This window comes from Hypomesus nipponensis, chromosome 10 (assembly GCF_054491055.1).
Source record: "Hypomesus nipponensis isolate SF chromosome 10, ASM5449105v1, whole genome shotgun sequence".
Classification (NCBI taxonomy): Eukaryota; Metazoa; Chordata; class Actinopteri; order Osmeriformes; family Osmeridae; genus Hypomesus; species Hypomesus nipponensis.
Window position 1 is genome coordinate 18,682,988 of NC_140370.1, and position 20,505 is coordinate 18,703,492.

At 46.7% G+C, this 20,505-nt stretch overlaps 1 protein-coding gene across 2 annotated transcripts; it reads right to left on the bottom strand.

The window, feature by feature from the left end:
- Positions 1–43: 43 nt before the first annotated feature.
- On the bottom strand, positions 44–11,237 carry nr2f6a (nuclear receptor subfamily 2, group F, member 6a). Of its 2 annotated transcripts, none has more exons than XM_084706994.1 (5): positions 10,395–11,237; positions 9,541–10,117; positions 4,681–4,775; positions 2,402–2,983; positions 44–1,893 (listed from the first exon to the last, which is right to left on the bottom strand). In XM_084706994.1, the coding sequence occupies exons 2-5, from the start codon at positions 9,804–9,806 to the stop codon at positions 1,619–1,621; spliced, it is 1,218 nt and encodes a 405-aa protein (XP_084563120.1). In that variant the 5' UTR covers positions 9,807–10,117; positions 10,395–11,237; the 3' UTR covers positions 44–1,618. The 2 variants fall into 2 exon arrangements, with proteins under 2 accessions (XP_084563120.1, XP_084563119.1); XM_084706993.1 differs by having other exon boundaries at positions 2,402–2,986.
- Between the last annotated feature and the right edge of the window lie 9,268 nt (positions 11,238–20,505).

The following is a 20,505-nucleotide window of genomic DNA, read 5'->3' on the forward strand; positions in this document are numbered from 1 at the left end:
GAATTTACTTAACAACTGTAAAGACCAACAAACAAACATTCAATTAGGTTTTGGTCTTTTAATGCTTCCATACACATGAAACAAACAAAATAACTCATCAACACAATGATACTAAAACATGAATAATACATTTATCAGTATGTGACTTGGTGTGTGTGTGTGTGTGGGGGGGGGGGGGGCGGGGGGTGATGGTGAGAGATAGAGAGAGAACATTAATTGACATTTTTTTAAGATGAGGGCTTTGTGAGGTAAACAGTTGTTAGAATGACTTGGTAGGGCCTACCCTCTCTCTGTCTCTCTAACAGGTAGTGTTTTGGCATTGTAGCCATGACGACCCATGGTGTTAGTCCCTCTCCTGGGCTAACACTATCCCTAAAACATGGTGTCGCGGACCTGCCATGCTTGAGAAAGGGCCCACACGATTCAGAGCCTCACTCTGCAACTGTCCCAGCTTGACAGTCTTCAGGTATCTCAGTAGATGTTAAGAGGTATTTCATGTGAAACATTAAAGTTAAAAAAGTAACCATCCAACTTTAGAAAAAGGCCTAATTTATCCCATTGTGTAAATAGTAGAATTAAACACAGAATCTAAACATGCAACAAGACAACTTCACCTCAAAAGGAATATTCTAGAACAATAGTTGAGTGTTCAGTTCCCCATGTTTGGTACAATTTACACCTCTCAGGGCTTGTCATGTTGGAAGGGTCCAGCATGGTCAGGTCACAGGAAAACCCATTTGCCTTTTCTGTCACGTTAGAACAGTGGTCAACAATCAGCTTGTCACAGTCTCACAATCTAGCCATGTCATCATCTTGTTCAGCTGTTATAAGAACATTTCAGTTGACAGATTGTGCGGACATTTGAACTAGCAGTGTTTATTGTCCAGGGTTGTGAATGTCTGGAACCCCGGGTGTTGAAGTCGAACAGGCAGTTCTCATGAAGAAGAAGGCGGCTTGTGGTGAAAGAGCAGCTGCATATTGCCAGAGGTCCCCTCTACATGGCAGACTGCAGAGGTATCAGTCCAGTTCATTGTGTTATTTAAACTGCTCAAAAGCAACAACATCAAGAGCCCTATGAATGATTCAACAATGCAAGTATTTTGTTTCTCACACACACAACCATATGATCGGACTGGTTGACATGGTGACATCTTCGTCTGTGTGGTCTGGCTGTGTGAGGGTTCTGGGTGATAGAGACTCCGGTGCAGCTGAGACAGCAGAGCAGGACAGTAGCAGAGGCCATCTGGAGCCCTGTGTGTGTGCCGTCACATCCGTAGTCTGTGATAGGAGGATGGCATAGTGGGTCCCAGCAGCACTGCGGGCACCAGGACACAGGCACCGGGCTGGGATGGACCAGAACTCTGTAATGGGGTTGGGAAGGGCCAGAACCCTGTACCAGGGAATGGAAGGATTGGGACAGCACAGAGAACAGAGCTGAGCCAGGCTGGGACCAGTCTGAGCTTGGATGATAACAGTTGGTTATGATCAAGAGAGGAAGGCAGTACAGTACGTATGATATCCAGCTGGCTGTGAATCCACACAGATGGGTAATAATGAATCAACCAGGAGGGGTGGTGTGCCAAGCCCCCCTGCCCAGGAGGGGTGACCTTCGCAGGGGTTACTGTCCCGGGACGTAGGGCCAGCTGATGGAGCTCCCAGACAGCTGCATGTCTCGGATAAGCGTCTCGATGGGTGTCTTGCCCACCAGGCGCATGAAGAACAGCTGGGAGATGAGGCTGGCGGGCACGGCGCGCAAGGCAGGCAGGCGCAGCAGCAGGCGGCCGAAGCGCTGCGGCTGGCCAGGGTACTGCATCCTCTCGTACTCCGTCAGGGCCACCTGGGCCTTCTCCTGCTGGGTCTCCACGTGTACCGGGTCTGTCAGTCCACAGGCATCTGGGGAGGGGGAGCATGCTCTGTTAACATCCAACATGTTGATGTAGAGTTGTGGACAAAAGTATTGTCAGTGACATACATTTAGCCTCTAAGTGGACTCATGTAAGAGGGGTGTCAGATGGCTGAGCGGTGAGGGAGTCGGGCTAGTAATCAGAAGGTTGCCGGATCGATTACCCCCCCGTGCCAAATGATGTTGTGTCCTTGGGCAAGGCACTTCACCCTACTTACCTCAGGGGGAATGTCCTTGTACTTACTGTAAGTCGCTCTGGATAAGAGCGTCTGCTAAATGACTAAATGTAAATGTATATATAGTTGATTGTCATTTTATTGAATTGAATTGGATTAAAGAGATTTTTAAATAGTGTGATAACTTGACGAATATGTGACTGAGTGACAAGTTGGCAATGGTTCTAACAAATCTCATCTTCTGCAATATGTTGAGGTGGTTGTCTCCACCTTGATACATGAAGCCAAGATTTTTGTGAAATTACAAAGTATAATGACTCACCTGGGGAGAAAAGAGCAATTGCCTTGAGGCAGCTGTACTCAGCAGAGTCCACCTGCAGCCTGCTCAGCTTGTCCACCTGGTCTTGGAACACCCTCACCTGGTCCATGAAGGACACCACCCTCTCAGCCGACATGGGCGAGGAGTGGAACCCCGCAGCAGCGAGTAGAGGTGCCATGTGTAGAGGCAGGGCGGACTGGGCTGCGTTCAGAATGAACAGCTCGCTCCAGCTCAGCCTCAGCAGTGCCACCTGATCTGAGACGGGCAGCTCAGGGAAGTAGGGGATGTTCCTGGCCCACTCAATGGTACTGAAGAGCAGGCGGGCAGCCAGCTCGCAGATGTTATCAATGCCCATGGAGGTCCCCTGGCCCCCTGGGCCCCCCTGCTGGCTGTACTGGTGGCCGTAGCGGCTACTTGGATATGGCTCGGCACGCAGCAGCTGGGAGATCAGCTCCGACACCGGCTGCCCTCCACTACCGTTGTTGCTGCTGTAGAAGTCGCTGGCTCCCAGGCCACTGGTGCCCCCTGCTGGGGGTATGGAAGGGCTCAGGCTGGCGTGTGAGGGGGGGATGCGCCCGCGCTGAACTGCTGGAGTGGAGATGGGGGGACAAGGGGGAGAGGGGGAGGACAAGGAGTTGAGGGGGGAGTAATATGGGGGAGAGGAGGAGAGATGGAAAGGATTATGGATGATTGGGATTGGATTTCAGGTGGGGTTCAGAAGGAACAGAGGAGATGAATTGGACATGCTCTCTATATCTGAGATGCACCAGATTAGCTGACTTGCCAGATCAGCTGACCTGCCAGATCAGCTGACCTGCCAGATCAGCTGACCTGCTAGATCAGCTGACCTGCTAGATCAGCTGACCTGCCAGATCAGCTGACCTGCCAGATCAGCTGACCTTCCAGATCAGCTGACCTGCCATCGAGGTCTTCACTAATGAGTTTATCTAAGGGCACAGTATGCAGCATCGTGTAGGGTTCGGGTTAGTGTACAACATATGGTACTTATTATTCAAAATGGACCCTTTTTTGTAAATTGTATTCCAGTTGTTGTTGTTGCAAACACAGACTGTTACTAGTCACCAACACCTATAATACTGTTAGAACTGCACACTTCAAGTTTTTAATTATGTACTGGACCATCGTTAAATAAGCTACTATACGTTGCTTTGGAGAAAAGCATCTGCTATGAATGAATGAATATACATATATCAAACTGTGCAATAAAGGCAGAGCAGAGAAGTAAGATATGCCCTGCTCTCCCACGATTTCACTGTGCTAAAATGGGAGACATACACTTATGTGGGAGACGGTGGCTGTAACACTGGTCTGATGTGCAGCAAGTGCTTTTGTCCTTTGTTTGAAGTCACAGAGGGTTCACTGTCCACTTTAGTTTCTACAGGGCTGCTAGAAACATTATTCTCCTGATGCATACTTCTCTTATGGAATTTAAGTCTTCCACCGTCTGTGTGTGTGTATAAGTTCAATTAAAACAATAATTATGTATTGTTGTTCAACCAAGAGTTGAACTATTCAACTTGACATGTTCACTGCCGTTCAAATAATTTGATGTGTTCCTTAAAAATGTCATATTTTGTTCAACAAAAATATTTTAGAACTGTAATCACATTACCTTGGTACTGTGAAACCATTATAATTTTTCTCAAGGTTATCATACCGTCGAAATCTGATACCGGCCCATGCCTAGCTGGGAGTCAGATGGCTGAGCGGTGAGGGAGTCAGGCTGGTAATCAGAAGGTTGCTTGATCGATCCCCGCCATGCCAAAATGACGCTGTGTCCTTGGGCAAGGCACTTCACCCTACTTGCCTCGGGGGGAATGTCCCTGTACTTACTGTAAGTCGCTCTGGATAAGAGCGTCTGCTAAATGACTAAATGTAAATGTGGATAGTTCCTATTTGGAGCCATGATTACAGTGTATTCAAACCAAATCATTTTAGCTCCCTCTGCGCTTTCAATCTTTCCACAATCATTTAGCTTTTACATTTTAGCTCATTAAAATAGGCTAATATTGAAACAACAATATTACAGGAAAGAAACAATTATAATTTGAAATCCCATTTCAATTATGTAATGGTTAAGGTATTTTCATTCAAAGTACTATTTTTTGTTTATTAATAAATTGTATTCACTTTTTAAATGTTGGAGATTCCTCTGCGTAACACTAGAGGGAGCACTGCATGCCACTGTTTGAGAATCACTGGTGAATTTGTGGAAGAGAATGCTTGGTGTGAAAGTGATGAAAGAGCTCATAAGTAGGTACCTTCTTTGCGCATGCCCACACGGAAGCACTTCTTCAAACGGCAGTACTGGCACTGGTTACGGTGGTGTTGGTCAATCTGGCATTCTCGGTTGGACCTAGAAAAGAGTAAATGGTGACATTACTTAATCAAACCTGATTGTATTTGTATAACTTACAAGCAATGTCACAGAGGTCTTCACATATGCCCATAGAAATTCCTATGGAAATTCCTAAATAAATCTAACTGCCAGCTAACCCTACCCCATACCAGACAACCCTAACCCTGCATCATACCAGCTAATCTTGTATCATACCAGGTAACCCTGCATCGTACCAGCTAGGCATGGGCCGGTATCAGATTTTGACGGTATGATAACCTTGAGAAAAAATATAATGGTTTCACAGTACCAAGGTAATGCGATTGCAGTTCTAAAATATTTTTGTTGAACAAAATATTACATTTTTAAGGAACACATCAAATTATTTGAACAGCTGTGAACATGTCAAGTTGAATAGTTCAACTCTTAGTTGAACAACAATACATAATTATTGTTTTAATTGAACTTATACACACACACAGACGGTGGAATACTTAAATAAAAGTATAAACATGAAACCAGCTAAATGTAGGCCCACATTTTTGTACTAAATCACAGAAATGTTGTAGCAGGGCTCTCAAGTTTGATCAAAAGTGTGGCGTGAGATTACCATACCATGTTTCTTATTAACTTGTTTTAACTCTGTATAACTCGAGATCAATTCTGCAGAAATCTGCGCTTCTTCAGTGTGAGAAATGGTTGAAATGTGTGAGTGTCACAGCAAATCCGCAAGATTTGAGAGACCTGTAGTAGGCTACTCTGGTCTTCCCCAGAATTTTTTTTTCTACGGCTCTGGTGTAACGTAGGCTAACGTGAAACTAGCTGATATTAGCTAGCAATCAACTCGCATCGCCACCATTACTGAATTACAACTACAACTAGCACACAACATCAACGTCATCGTTCTCAACCATTCCCGCTGTTCGCTGATTGGACCGGTAAAAAGTTGATTTTAAAAATCCGACTAATATGCCAAAATTCCAGACCTCCCTTACAAAAAAGAAGTATACTTAAAGTTTATTTTGTAAGCATACTTAGTATAATAAAAGTATACTATTATAATGTAACTTAAAGTATAGTAGCAGTGTACTTATTTATGTACTATTTTTGTACTAAGTAAACTGAATTGGCCCACTTTTTAGGTAATTTAGTACACTTTAAAGTACACTTAGTGTATTTGAGGTTTACTTTTGAATACTGTAAAGTAGCCTGTGTAGTGCACTTTCAGTTTATAAAGTATACTTCCTAAAGTACTTAAAAGTATACCATGGAATACTCTAAAGTAACCTGTGTAGTGCACTTTCAGTTCATTAAGTATACTTGCTAAAGTGCCACAAAATATACTATGCAATACTTTCAGGTGCACTTTCAATTACTGAAAGTACTTCAATAATAAATGTAATAAACGTCTATTCACTATGATCTACTAATATATGTAGATGTTAAGGGGCACCTCAAACGCCGCTGAGCTTGAGACACTTGTCGAAAAGGGGGGGCCTGTAGAGTCTTAGCTGTAGTAAGCTAATTACTGTGTCAGTGTCAAACACTGCTCTTAAACAGCTCTTCTTATGAAATGTAGCAGTCATTTAACTCATGGTTACAATGTCAAACCTGCACAACAATGACAATTACCTCGCAACAAAACACTTCATTCTAAGCAGACACATTAAAAGAACGAAATTCATGAAGTCACATTTGTATTTTGAACAAACGGCAAATTTATCGGGAAATTTTAACACTATTTACCGCATTGCATCATGGGAATTGACCAGCCCATGAGCCACGCTATCTTAATTTTTTCACGTTATTTAATTCTTCAGTCAGTTTGACAGTATAACCTTCAAATGTAACCCTTCTGTCTGCGACTTTCTCAAGTAGCTTTTTTGTTTTTTTCCATTAATACTCCAATTGATAATTATCAGTATAGGAGTATAGGGCTTCAGAATGTTTTGGCAGTAATTAAGGTTACAGCTTCAATGTGCAATGCATAATCGATTTTCCTAGACGTGAATAATTAGAATGAAATGGATCTAAAAAATGTAACCTGTTATGTACTTTAAAATTGTTTTGACTGTTTTTGCTGTATAATAATAGCAAATGTACATCCTACTCCAGAAGAAATGTATAGCCTACCATTTTCTCTTTCTAAGCATACTTCCTTAAAGTATATCAAAAGTGAACTAATTTCAAAGCATACTTAACGTATATCGAAAGTGAACAATTTTCTAAGTATACTCCTTAAAAGTAGCCTGGCTGCCAGCCCACCTTATCCCCGCCCACAAAAAATGTGGTCGGGAAGTTGGGTCTTGAGTAGCTTGTTTGCGGAAACACTAAATCCAAATAGGAGCTGTTCGGACAAATCAAATTGTCAGGGCGGGCTTTATACGATGATGGACAGATGATCAACAGTAACGTAATCAACAACGTCAAAGAGCGCTTGGAATGAATTCGTTTTCAACAAACAACATATTACGTTGCTCTGATTGGTTGTAGGCCTATCCAATTGAGCGAAGAGGCATTTGTTATACGAGTTCGGTTGAAACATGCCCCATAGTCACAGCCCAACGGAGAGTTATCAGACTCAAATTCTGACTAGAATTATAAGTATGACAACGTCAGGCTACCTTAAAAGTATATCAAAAGTGAAATATCTTCTAAGCATACTTCTTAAAAGTATATCAAAAGTGAACTAAAAGTTTATTATCCATATTTTAGTATACTTATAGTATAGGAGAGGCAGGTGTCTGAGCGGTTAGGGAATCGGGCTAGTAATCAGAAAGTTGCTGGATCGATTCCCGCACCTGCAAATGACGTTGTGTCCTTGGGCAAGGCAATTCACCCTATTTGCCTATGGGGAATGTCCCTTTACTTACTGCAAGTCTCTCTGGATAAGAGCGTCTGCTAAATGACTAAATGTAAATGTACTTTAATACACTTCTTTTTTGTAAGGGCTAGTACAGAAGCAAAATGAAAATTGTCTGTGACGAGACATAAAAAAAATACAGCTCTGTGACTTTTTGAAACCGCGGTATACCTTGAAACCAGTAACCTGCCCATGCCTAGTACCAGCTAACCCTGCATCATACCAGGTAATTCATACCAGCTAACCCTGCATTATGCCAGCTAACATTGCATTGCACCAGCTAACCCTGCATCGTACCAGCTAGCCCACACCCATACCAAATAATCCTGCATAATACCAGCTCACCCATACCAGCTAACCCTGCATCGTAACCAGCTAACCTGAGTAACCCTAACCCTATCCACCCGAGTTACATCACAACTCATACACAACACTTAACTCACACATAACAAGGGGTTAGGCTTTATCTAATCCTAACACATCTGTGTCATCAGTTATCTAACCCAAATACTAGGGGTGGATGGTATGAATGGTATAGAAATATAACAGTATGAATGTGCCCTACAGTATGGATTTAGACTATACCATGCTAACCGCGGTAGAGCCTTCCGTAAATTTGATTTGTCACAGCCCCATTCACACCAGGCACGGTATAAAATTACTGTACAGAATGTTAACGCAGACATCACAATCAACCTATGCAAACATCGTAAGCAATCTTCCCCATCCTCATAACCAGTATTGTTCAGATGGAGGACAGTCTTGTTTTTCCGGCTTTATCATTTGGTTTTATATGACACAACTTCTGAGATTTACAGAGACTTAAACGGAGGCCCGGCCCAAGGCTGAAGCAAAAAAAGCGACTGCTTAGGGCCCCATGGCCACTAGAGGGTTCCCAAGAGCACATAAAATTACAGTTTATTGTAAAAAAAATAAAAATGCCCCCTAATCAATTCTGCTTAAGAGCCCATAAAGGCTTGGGCCGGCCCTGCTTAAACGTCAAAAATGCAGCATGGAAGAGTGTAGCCATGTAAGCAAGTGAAATATTTAATGTAGGCCAACCAAATTGAGTATTCAGCCATGTAATAATTTATTATAGCTGTCTCACTTCAAATATTGAAAAGGGTTAAAAAAAGACAAATTCAACTAATGCGACACCTGCTGTATCCCATCCAAATCCAGCCGAGTGCGGTAGATTAGCCGCAGCAATGCATATTTGCATTCTACTGAAATAAATGTACTAGAAATATTAATACTGTTACCGTCCTTGCTCTGAAATTATATTGTGATACACATTTTAGGCCATACACATCTGTGTCATCATTTATATCATTTTAGTGTTTTCCTGACAATCTAAGATAGGCTGAACCATTCCCTTCACAACCAAATTATATAAATATCAATCTAACACTTAGCAATACGATAAAACAAAGTTTGTGAAATGACACTAAATAGAATATACTGTACACAAAGACAAGATAAAGCATGTCACAACATCAGAAATAGATAAAGCATCATGTCCCAACATCAGACATAATGAACACCACAATGATGTTCATTTGATAATGTTATGAGACCAATGATATCAAAAACAGCACTCATTTCACTAACATGACTCACATATTTGTGTGCAAACACAGGACAAACAATGCTGTGGGCCATTGTAACAACTCTGCATGAAGTCAACTATATATTAACGAATGACTCACTACACCAAATCGCATCCATTTCCTCTGTGCAGCTGTGACATCCATAATAGACTAACTTAGGGTTCACTATTAAATATGTAGAAATGTATCATGCAGTTGTAGTTCGAAATGGTGCTTCAATGATACAGGCATAATGCATAAACGCTCTATTCGAAGTTCTTCCCCACTCACACATTCAACCAATGACTCCATTACCCAGCATGCCCCTCACCTGCAGGTGTAGTTGAGGTTGCGTCTAATGCTCCTCTTGAAGAAACTCTTGCACCCCTCACAGGTGAACACTCCATAGTGCTTCCCACTGGACTTGTCTCCACACACCACACAGTCCACCACGCACGCCTTGTCCTCATCCCCAGCTTCCATGTCGCTGCCTCCTGCCTGGAGCGAGGTCTCATCTTCCTCCCTCAGGTAGTTCTTCTCTCCCAGCCCATTGGTGCCCCCATTGGGATCTCCCCACCCCCCGCTCACCATGGCCATCGCTCGCTCCTCAGACCTTTAGAGGAAAATGCAGGGCCCCAGGGCCCAGGGTGCAGGTAGGCTAACCTGGAGTTTGACTCACCTGAGACTGAGAACCTAGCGGTATGCTAACTACAGGGCACTATGACCCAGCACAGGATCAGAACTATCAAGCCGTGACCTGGAAACAGTGAGATTTGAGGAATTCCTGTCTTGCCTGTATGTAAATACTAAATGCTTTGTTCTTTTCTGTGTCCCTTTTCCTGTTATTATTAAGTTACAATGTACTTTTAGCCCAATTTGTAGGAAGTATGGTCTTCTGCACTTCAAACCTGAAATATTTAACATGAAAAACAGTGAGTTAGTTAAGTTATTTTTTTAAACAATACTGGGTAGTAAGACAAATTATTTGTCTGTGTTCCGTCTGTCTCGCATACCATGGGGTTAGATACAAATGTTGTGTTTAGCATCAGTCATGGCTGAAGTAGCTTAGCTACTACCTACCCCTCAGCACATGTATGGAGAACCATTATTTGTCTCTCCAAGCTTACCCTCACACAACACCTTGGCATGTTTAACATAATATTACTGGGAACTGTTTCAGCTTACCTCAGGAGAAGCAGTCATAGATGCCTTCCCTTCAGACAGTCCAGTGTCAGCTAATCTTGTTCCTGATCAGCCCTCTACACACTGAGTCCAGGTTTGAGGGAAAGCATAGCCAAAGCACAGTTTAACTTCAGTCTCTTAAGCAACAACAACATTCTGCCACACAAGTCCTCTTCCGGTCCAACCACCAGCAGAACAGCTTGGTTCAGCCCACTTCTCTTGCAATATCCTAAAGGAACTGAGCCTGCCTCTGCTGGGGTCGTTTCAGCCTGCACGTCCAACACTCCCCTGCTACAGGAAGTATTCTCTTCCTTGTTGGTGGCTACCAGAGCCCGGCTTGGTTGAGATGGTAGTATTCTGCCCTATAGCACCAGCCGAAAGCAATGTGGCTTTGACCAGGCTAGCTAGCTGCTATGTAACCCTGACAAGGCTAGATAGCTTTTATGTAACTCTAACCAGACTAGCTAGTTTCTAAATAGCTCTGACCTGGCTAGCTAGCAGCTAAGCTACTCTCAGGGGGTAGCTGCTTCCAAAGCACACTGTCTCACGATGATTGTCAGCTCTTGTCCACTGAGAATTAAAGGCTAGCGGCCTAGCCTCACACTACCTCCTTCCTGCTGTCCTTAAGAGTGAGCTTCCCGTGTGGCTCAGCAACGGGGGACGGGATCAATCTTCTTTTCCTCCTTCTCTGTGCTTCCACAGTTCACAGATTGGATTAAGATGTAAAGGTCTAGACTCCGGATAGGCTGGTTGCTTCTCAGTCTGTCCTCTCCTTCTCCCTCTGTCTTCCTCTCCTTTGCTTCTCCCTCCGTTTTTCTCAGCCTCTGTTTTGTGTGAGAGAAAAAGGGGGAGGAGTGTGTGAGGAGGGGGAGGGGGCTTAGTGTGTGTGTGCTCAGGGATTTGACACTGCTATTCAAGCTCTGTGGTTGCCATGGAGCCAGCAGCCTTATATGGACATAGGAGTCAAAGAGCAGTGAGTGGGCTGTGGGGGCTGCTCACACACACACAGTGACAAGTTGACCCCCCCCCCCACGCGCTTGACACACACACAGAAAGAATGTGAGTACTCTTTCCTCATAGAGAATGGTAAAACCCGAGGCCCTGACTTGTTCATCTCACACAAAGTCCAAACATCAACTCCTCCACAAACCAACACTCTCCCATAAGACTCCTACAGTGAACATGCTGATATCTGCACTCATTTGGAGTCAGGCTTTGAATATCTCTAAGAGTAAACAAACTGCAAGTTTTGTATTTATGTATTATTGCACAACACTACTACATGCTCTCTCACCATAACCCTATGGCCAAGGACTCACACTGACATAACACTTTACCTATATTTATTTACTCAAGTCCACCACCTATTTGCACATGCCATTTGCAATATGCTGCCCGTTTTCATATATTTTTGTATCATTTTTAGTGCTGTCAGTTTAACACATTATTAACGGCGTTAACGCAAACCCAAATTAACGGCGTACATTTTTTTATCGCACGATTAACGCTCTTTTTGGCCTAGCAAACTTTGTAGTTTTTTTCACATGCTGTTGCAACAACTACCGACGTTAGAAAAACTACAACACCACACCGGAACTAGCTAGACCGGAAAAAAAACAACAGGCACGCCAAACATCGTTTGACAACACTAATCCTTTTATATTTATTATGGCTGTGAATCCAAAACAAATTTGTACTAATTAATCACACAATATGCTGTGATTAATCACAATTAATAGCATTTTCCCTGAGCTCCTTATCATCTTATAGAACACTGAATTAAATCAATAAACACAAGTATATTTTAAATAGAACATTTTATGACAGTTCGTGAATTGTAAACTATCTCTCCTGGGAACTACAAAATAGTCATTCTCATCAAATATATGCAACAACTTGAACTTGAAAAGTTCATGTTGACTATTTAAAGTTTAGACCCTGAAGGTTATCAAAAATACTGAACAGGGCTCTACGCAAAAACATTTTTTGCTAGAGCACATGTGCCCCCAAGTGAAAAACTTTCGGGGCACAGACAAAAATGTAGGGGCACAGTCAGTTTCTGTTTTTAAAACTTGAAACATTGTATCATTATCATACTATTGAATTAATTACACATTCACTGGACACAGGATTGATTACTTATTTATTAATTACATATTAATTTATTACTTTTTTGTAAATCCAAAACACGCCCCTAGAGGGGACTCTGATGAACAGGCCAGGCCAAGTTTGGGGCCTCTGGGGCCTTCCTAGGCAGAGTTATGGGCCCGACAAAAGGGGAGGACGAATTTGGTCCCAAAAATCTCCAAATCCAATCCAAAACATGCCCTTAGAGGGGACTCTGATGAACAGGCCAGGCCAAGTTTGGGGCCTCTGGGGCCTTCCTAGGCAGAGTTATGGGCCCGACAAAAGGGCAGGGCGAATATGGTCCAAAAAATCTCCAAATCCAGTCCAAAACACGCCTGTAGAGGTGACTCTGATGAACAGACCAGGCCAAGTTTGGGGCCTCTGGAGCCTTCCTAGGCAGAGTTATGGACCCCACACAGGGCAGGGCGAATTTGGTCCAAAAAATCTCCAAATCCAATCCAAAACATGCCCTTAGAGGGGACTCTGATGAACAGGCCAGGCCAAGTTTGGGGCCTCTGGGGCCTTCCTAGGCAGAGTTATGAGCCCGACAAAGGGGGAGGGCGAATTTGGTCCCAAAAATCTCCAAATCCAATCCAAAACATGCCCTTAGAGGGGACTCTGATGAACAGACTAGGCCAAGTTTGGGGCCTCTGGGGCCTTCCTAGGCAGAGTTATGGGCCCGACAAAAGGGCAGGGCGAATATGGTCCCAAAAATCTCCAAATCCAGTCCAAAACACGCCCGTAGAGGGGACTCTGATGAACAGGCCAGGCCAAGTTTGGGGCCTCTGGGGCCTTCCTAGGCAGAGTTATGGGCCCGACAAAAGGGCAGGGCGAATATGGTCCACAAATCTCCAAATCCAATCCAAAACATGCCCTTAGAGGGGACTCTGATGAACAGACCAGGCCAAGTTTGGGGCCTCTGGGGCCTTCCTAGGCAGAGTTATGGGCCCGACAAAAGGGCAGGGCGAATATGGTCCAAAAAATCTCAAAATCCAGTCCAAAACACGCCCGTAGAGGGGACTCTGATGAACAGGCCAGGCCAAGTTTGGGGCCTCTGGGGCCTTCCTAAGCAGAGTTATGAGCCCGACAAAGGGGGAGGGCGAATTTGGTCCCAAAAATCTCCAAATCCAATCCAAAACATGCCCTTAGAGGGGACTCTGATGAACAGACCAGGCCAAGTTTGGGGCCTCTGGGGCCTTCCTAGGCAGAGTTATGGACCCAACAAAAGGGCAGGGCGAATTTGGTCAAAAAAATCTCCAAATCCAGTCCAAAACACGACCTTAGAGGGGACTCTGATGAACAGGCCAGGCCAAGTTTGGGGCCTCTGGGGCCTTCCTAGGCAGAGTTATGGGCCCGACAAAAGGGCAGGGCGAATATGGTCCAAAAATCTCCAAATCCAGTCCAAAACACGCCCGTAGAGGGGACTCTGATGAACAGGCCAGGCCAAGTTTGGGGCCTCTGGGGCCTTCCTAAGCAGAGTTATGGGCCCGACAACAGGGCAGGGCGAATTTGGTCCAAAAAATCTCCAAATCCAATCCAAAACATGCCCTTAGAGGGGACTCTGATGAACAGACCAGGCCAAGTTTGGGGCCTCTGGGGCCTTCCTAGGCAGAGTTATGGGCCCGACAAAAGGGCAGGGCGAATTTGGTCCCAAAAATCTCCAAATCCAATCCAAAACATGCCCTTAGAGGGGACTCTGATGAACAGACCAGGCCAAGTTTGGGGCCTCTGGGGCCTTCCTAGGCAGAGTTATGGGCCCGACAAAAGGGCAGGGCGAATATGGTCCAAAAAATCTCCAAATCCAGTCCAAAACACGCCTGTAGAGGTGACTCTGATGAACAGGCCAGGCCAAGTTTGGGGCCTCTGGGGCCTTCCTAGGCAGAGTTATGAGCCCGACAAAGGGGGAGGGCGAATTTGGTCCCAAAAATCTCCAAATCCAATCCAAAACATGCCCTTAGAGGGGACTCTGATGAACAGACCAGGCCAAGTTTGGGGCCTCTGGGGCCTTCCTAGGCAGAGTTATGGGCCCGACAAAAGGGCAGGGCGAATATGGTCCAAAAAATCTCCAAATCCAGTCCAAAACACGCCCGTAGAGGGGACTCTGATGAACAGACCAGGCCAAGTTTGGGGCCTTCCTAGGCAGAGTTATGGGCCCGACAAAAGGGCAGGGCGAATATGGTCCAAAAAATCTCCAAATCCAGTCCAAAACACGTCTGTAGAGGTGACTCTGATGAACAGGCCAGGCCAAGTTTGGGGCCTCTGGGGCCTTCCTAGGCAGAGTTATGAGCCCGACAAAGGGGGAGGGCGAATTTGGTCCCAAAAATCTCCAAATCCAATCCAAAACATGCCCTTAGAGGGTACTCTGATGAACAGACCAGGCCAAGTTTGGGGCCTCTGGGGCCTTCCTAAGCAGAGTTATGGTCCCGACAACAGGGCAGGGCGAATTTGGTCCAAAAAATCTCCAAATCCAATCCAAAACATGCCCTTAGAGGGGACTCTGATGAACAGACCAGGCCAAGTTTGGGGCCTTCCTAGGCAGAGTTATGGGCCCGACAAAAGGGCAGGGCGAATATGGTCCAAAAAATCTCCAAATCCAGTCCAAAACACGCCTGTAGAGGTGACTCTGATGAACAGACCAGGCCAAGTTTGGTGCCTCTGGAGCCATCCTAGGCAGAGTTATGGACCAAGAAACAGGGCAGGGCGAATTTGGTCCAAAAAATCTCCAAATCCAATCCAAAACATGCCCTTAGAGGGGACTCTGATGAACAGACCAGCCCAAGTTTGGGGCCTCTGGGGCCTTCCTAGGCAGAGTTATGGGCCCGACAAAAGGGCAGGGCGAATTTGGTCAAAAAAATCTCAAAATCCTATCCAAAAAATGCCCGTAGAGGGGACTCTGATGAACAGACCAGGCCAAGTTTGGGGCCTCTGGAGCCATCCTAGGCAGAGTTATGGGCCCAGAAACAGGGCAGGGCGAATTTGGTCCAAAAAATCTCCAAATCCAATCCAAAACATGCCCTTAGAGGGGACTCTGATGAACAGGCCAGGCCAAGTTTGGGGCCTCTGGGGCCTTCCTAGGCAGAGTTATGGGCCCGACAAAAGGGCAGGGCGAATTTGGTCCAAAAAATCTACAAATCCAATCCAAAACATGCCCTTAGAGGGGACTCTGATGAACAGACCAGGCCAAGTTTGGGGCCTCTGGGGCCTTCCTAGGCAGAGTTATGGGCCCGACAAAAGGGCAGGGCGAATATGGTCCAAAAAATCTCCAAATCCAGTCCAAAACACGCCTGTAGAGGTGACTCTGATGAACAGGCCAGGCCAAGTTTGGGGCCTCTGGGGCCTTCCTAGGCAGAGTTATGAGCCCGACAAAGGGGGAGGGCGAATTTGGTCCCAAAAATCTCCAAATCCAATCCAAAACATGCCCTTAGAGGGGACTCTGATGAACAGACCAGGCCAAGTTTGGGGCCTCTGGGGCCTTCCTAGGCAGAGTTATGGGCCCGACAAAAGGGCAGGGCGAATATGGTCCAAAAAATCTCCAAATCCAGTCCAAAACACGCCCGTAGAGGGGACTCTGATGAACAGACCAGGCCAAGTTTGGGGCCTTCCTAGGCAGAGTTATGGGCCCGACAAAAGGGCAGGGCGAATATGGTCCAAAAAATCTCCAAATCCAGTCCAAAACACGTCTGTAGAGGTGACTCTGATGAACAGGCCAGGCCAAGTTTGGGGCCTCTGGGGCCTTCCTAGGCAGAGTTATGAGCCCGACAAAGGGGGAGGGCGAATTTGGTCCCAAAAATCTCCAAATCCAATCCAAAACATGCCCTTAGAGGGTACTCTGATGAACAGACCAGGCCAAGTTTGGGGCCTCTGGGGCCTTCCTAAGCAGAGTTATGGTCCCGACAACAGGGCAGGGCGAATTTGGTCCAAAAAATCTCCAAATCCAATCCAAAACATGCCCTTAGAGGGGACTCTGATGAACAGACCAGGCCAAGTTTGGGGCCTTCCTAGGCAGAGTTATGGGCCCGACAAAAGGGCAGGGCGAATATGGTCCAAAAAATCTCCAAATCCAGTCCAAAACACGCCTGTAGAGGTGACTCTGATGAACAGACCAGGCCAAGTTTGGTGCCTCTGGAGCCATCCTAGGCAGAGTTATGGACCAAGAAACAGGGCAGGGCGAATTTGGTCCAAAAAATCTCCAAATCCAATCCAAAACATGCCCTTAGAGGGGACTCTGATGAACAGACCAGCCCAAGTTTGGGGCCTCTGGGGCCTTCCTAGGCAGAGTTATGGGCCCGACAAAAGGGCAGGGCGAATTTGGTCAAAAAAATCTCAAAATCCTATCCAAAAAATGCCCGTAGAGGGGACTCTGATGAACAGACCAGGCCAAGTTTGGGGCCTCTGGAGCCATCCTAGGCAGAGTTATGGGCCCAGAAACAGGGCAGGGCGAATTTGGTCCAAAAAATCTCCAAATCCAATCCAAAACATGCCCTTAGAGGGGACTCTGATGAACAGGCCAGGCCAAGTTTGGGGCCTCTGGGGCCTTCCTAGGCAGAGTTATGGGCCCGACAAAAGGGCAGGGCGAATTTGGTCCAAAAAATCTACAAATCCAATCCAAAAAATGCCCGTAGAGGGGACTCTGATGAACAGGCCAGGCCAAGTTTGGGGCCTCTGGGGCCTTCCTAAGCAGAGTTATGGGCCCGACAACAGGGCAGGGCGAATTTGGTCCCAAAAATCTCCAAATCCAATGCCCTTAGAGGGGACTCTGATGAACAGACCAGGCCAAGTTTGGGGCCTTCCTAGGCAGAGTTATGGGCCCGACAAAAGGGCAGGGCGAATATGGTCCAAAAAATCTCCAAATCCAGTCCAAAACACGCCTGTAGAGGTGACTCTGATGAACAGGCCAGGCCAAGTTTGGGGCCTCTGGGGCCTTCCTAGGCAGAGTTATGGGCCCGACAAAAGGGCAGGGCGAATTTGGTCAAAAAAATCTCAAAATCCAATCCAAAAAATGCCCGTAGAGGGGACTCTGATGAACAGGCCAGGCCAAGTTTGGGGCCTCTGGAGCCATCCTAGGCAGAGTTATGGGCCCAGAAACAGGGCAGGGCGAATTTGGTCCAAAAAATCTCCAAATCCAATCCAAAACATGCCCTTAGAGGGGACTCTGATGAACAGGCCAGGCCAAGTTTGGGGCCTCTGGGGCCTTCCTAGGCAGAGTTATGGGCCCGACAAAAGGGCAGGGCGAATTTGGTCAAAAAAATCTCAAAATCCAATCCAAAAAATGCCCGTAGAGGGGACTCTGATGAACAGGCCAGGCCAAGTTTGGGGCCTCTGGGGCCTTCCTAGGCAGAGTTATGGACCCAACAACAGGGCAGGGCGAATTTGGTCAAAAAAATCTCCAAATCCAGTCCAAAACACGACCTTAGAGGGGACTCTGATGAACAGGCCAGGCCAAGTTTGGGGCCTCTGGGGCCTTCCTAAGCAGAGTTATGGGCCCGACAACAGGGCAGGGCGAATTTGGTCCAAAAAATCTCCAAATCCAATCCAAAACATGCCCTTAGAGGGTACTCTGATGAACAGACCAGGCCAAGTTTGGGGCCTCTGGGGCCTTCCTAAGCAGAGTTATGGGCCCGACAACAGGGCAGGGCGAATTTGGTCCAAAAAATCTCCAAATCCAATCCAAAACATGCCCTTAGAGGGGACTCTGATGAACAGACCAGGCCAAGTTTGGGGCCTCTGGGGCCTTCCTAAGCAGAGTTATGGGCCCGACAACAGGGCAGGGCGAATTTGGTCCAAAAAATCTCCAAATCCAATCCAAAACATGCCCTTAGAGGGGACTCTGATGAACAGACCAGGCCAAGTTTAGGGCCTTCCTAGGCAGAGTTATGGGCCCGACAAAAGGGCAGGGCGAATATGGTCCAAAAAATCTCCAAATCGAGTCCAAAACACGCCTGTAGAGGTGACTCTGATGAACAGGCCAGGCCAAGTTTGGGGCCTCTGGGGCCTTCCTAGGCAGAGTTATGAGCCCGACAAAGGGGGAGGGCGAATTTGGTCCCAAAAATCTCCAAATCCAATCCAAAACATGCCCGTAGAGGGGACTCTGATGAACAGACCAGGCCAAGTTTGGGGCCTCTGGGGCCTTCCTAGGCAGAGTTATGGGCCCGACAAAAGGGCAGGGCGAATATGGTCCAAAAAATCTCCAAATCCAGTCCAAAACACGCCTGTAGAGGTGACTCTGATGAACAGGCCAGGCCAAGTTTGGGGCCTCTGGGGCCTTCCTAGGCAGAGTTATGAGCCCGACAAAGGGGGAGGGCGAATTTGGTCCCAAAAATCTCCAAATCCAATCCAAAACATGCCCTTAGAGGGGACTCTGATGAACAGACCAGGCCAAGTTTGGGGCCTCTGGGGCCTTCCTAAGCAGAGTTATGGGCCCGACAACAGGGCAGGGCGAATTTGGTCCAAAAAATCTCCAAATCCAATCCAAAACATGCCCTTAGAGGGGACTCTGATGAACAGACCAGGCCAAGTTTGGGGCCTTCCTAGGCAGAGTTATGGGCCCGACAAAAGGGCAGGGCGAATATGGTCCAAAAAATCTCCAAATCGAGTCCAAAACACGCCTGTAGAGGTGACTCTGATGAACAGGCCAGGCCAAGTTTGGGGCCTCTGGGGCCTTCCTAAGCAGAGTTATGGGCCCGACAACAGGGCAGGGCGAATTTGGTCCAAAAAATCTCCAAATCCAATCCAAAACATGCCCTTAGAGGGGACTCTGATGAACAGACCAGGCCAAGTTTGGGGCCTTCCTAGGAAGAGTTATGGGCCCGACAAAAGGGCAGGGCGAATATGGTCCAAAAAATCTCCAAATCGAGTCCAAAACACGCCTGTAGAGGTGACTCTGATGAACAGGCCAGGCCAAGTTTTGGGCCTCTGGGGCCTTCCTAGGCAGAGTTATGAGCCCGACAAAGGGGGAGGGCGAATTTGGTCCCAAAAATCTCCAAATCCAATCCAAAACATGCCCGTAGAGGGGACTCTGATGAACAGACCAGGCCAAGTTTGGGGCCTCTGGAGCCATCCTAGGCAGAGTTATGGACCCAGAAACAGGGCAGGGCGAATTTGGTCCAAAAAATCTCCAAATCCAGTCCAAAACACGCCCGTAGAGGGGACTCTGATGAACAGGCCCGGCCAAGTTTGGGGCCTCTGGGGCCTTCCTAAGCAGAGTTATGGGCCCGACAACAGGGCAGGGCGAATTTGGTCCAAAAAATCTCCAAATCCAATCCAAAACATGCCCTTAGAGGGTACTCTGATGAACAGACCAGGCCAAGTTTGGGGCCTCTGGGGCCTTCCTAAGCAGAGTTATGGGCCCGACAACAGGGCAGGGCGAATTTGGTCCAAAAAATCTCCAAATCCAATCCAAAACATGCCCTTAGAGGGGACTCTGATGAACAGACCAGGCCAAGTTTGGGGCCTCTGGGGCCTTCCTAAGCAGAGTTATGGGCCCGACAACAGGGCAGGGCGAATTTGGTCCAAAAAATCTCCAAATCCAATCCAAAACATGCCCTTAGAGGGGACTCTGATGAACAGACCAGGCCAAGTTTAGGGCCTTCCTAGGCAGAGTTATGGGCCCGACAAAAGGGCAGGGCGAATATGGTCCAAAAAATCTCCAAATCGAGTCCAAAACACGCCTGTAGAGGTGACTCTGATGAACAGGCCAGGCCAAGTTTGGGGCCTCTGGGGCCTTCCTAGGCAGAGTTATGGGCCCGACAAAAGGGCAGGGCGAATATGGTCCAAAAAATCTCCAAATCCAGTCCAAAACACGCCTGTAGAGGTGACTCTGATGAACAGGCCAGGCCAAGTTTGGGGCCTCTGGGGCCTTCCTAGGCAGAGTTATGAGCCCGACAAAGGGGGAGGGCGAATTTGGTCCCAAAAATCTCCAAATCCAATCCAAAACATGCCCTTAGAGGGGACTCTGATGAACAGACCAGGCCAAGTTTGGGGCCTCTGG

Excerpts from the sequence above, each read along its gene's own strand:
- nr2f6a (XM_084706993.1), bottom strand. The coding sequence starts at position 9,806 with ATGGCCATGGTGAGCGGGGGGTGGGGAGATCCCAATGGGGGCACCAAT. Across the intron at positions 4,776-9,540 it reads AACCTCAACTACACCTGCAG|GTCCAACCGAGAATGCCAGA; the intron begins GTGAGGGGCATG and ends ACTCTTTTCTAG. Across the intron at positions 1,894-2,401 it reads AATTGCTCTTTTCTCCCCAG|ATGCCTGTGGACTGACAGAC; the intron begins GTGAGTCATTAT and ends CCCCCTCCCCAG.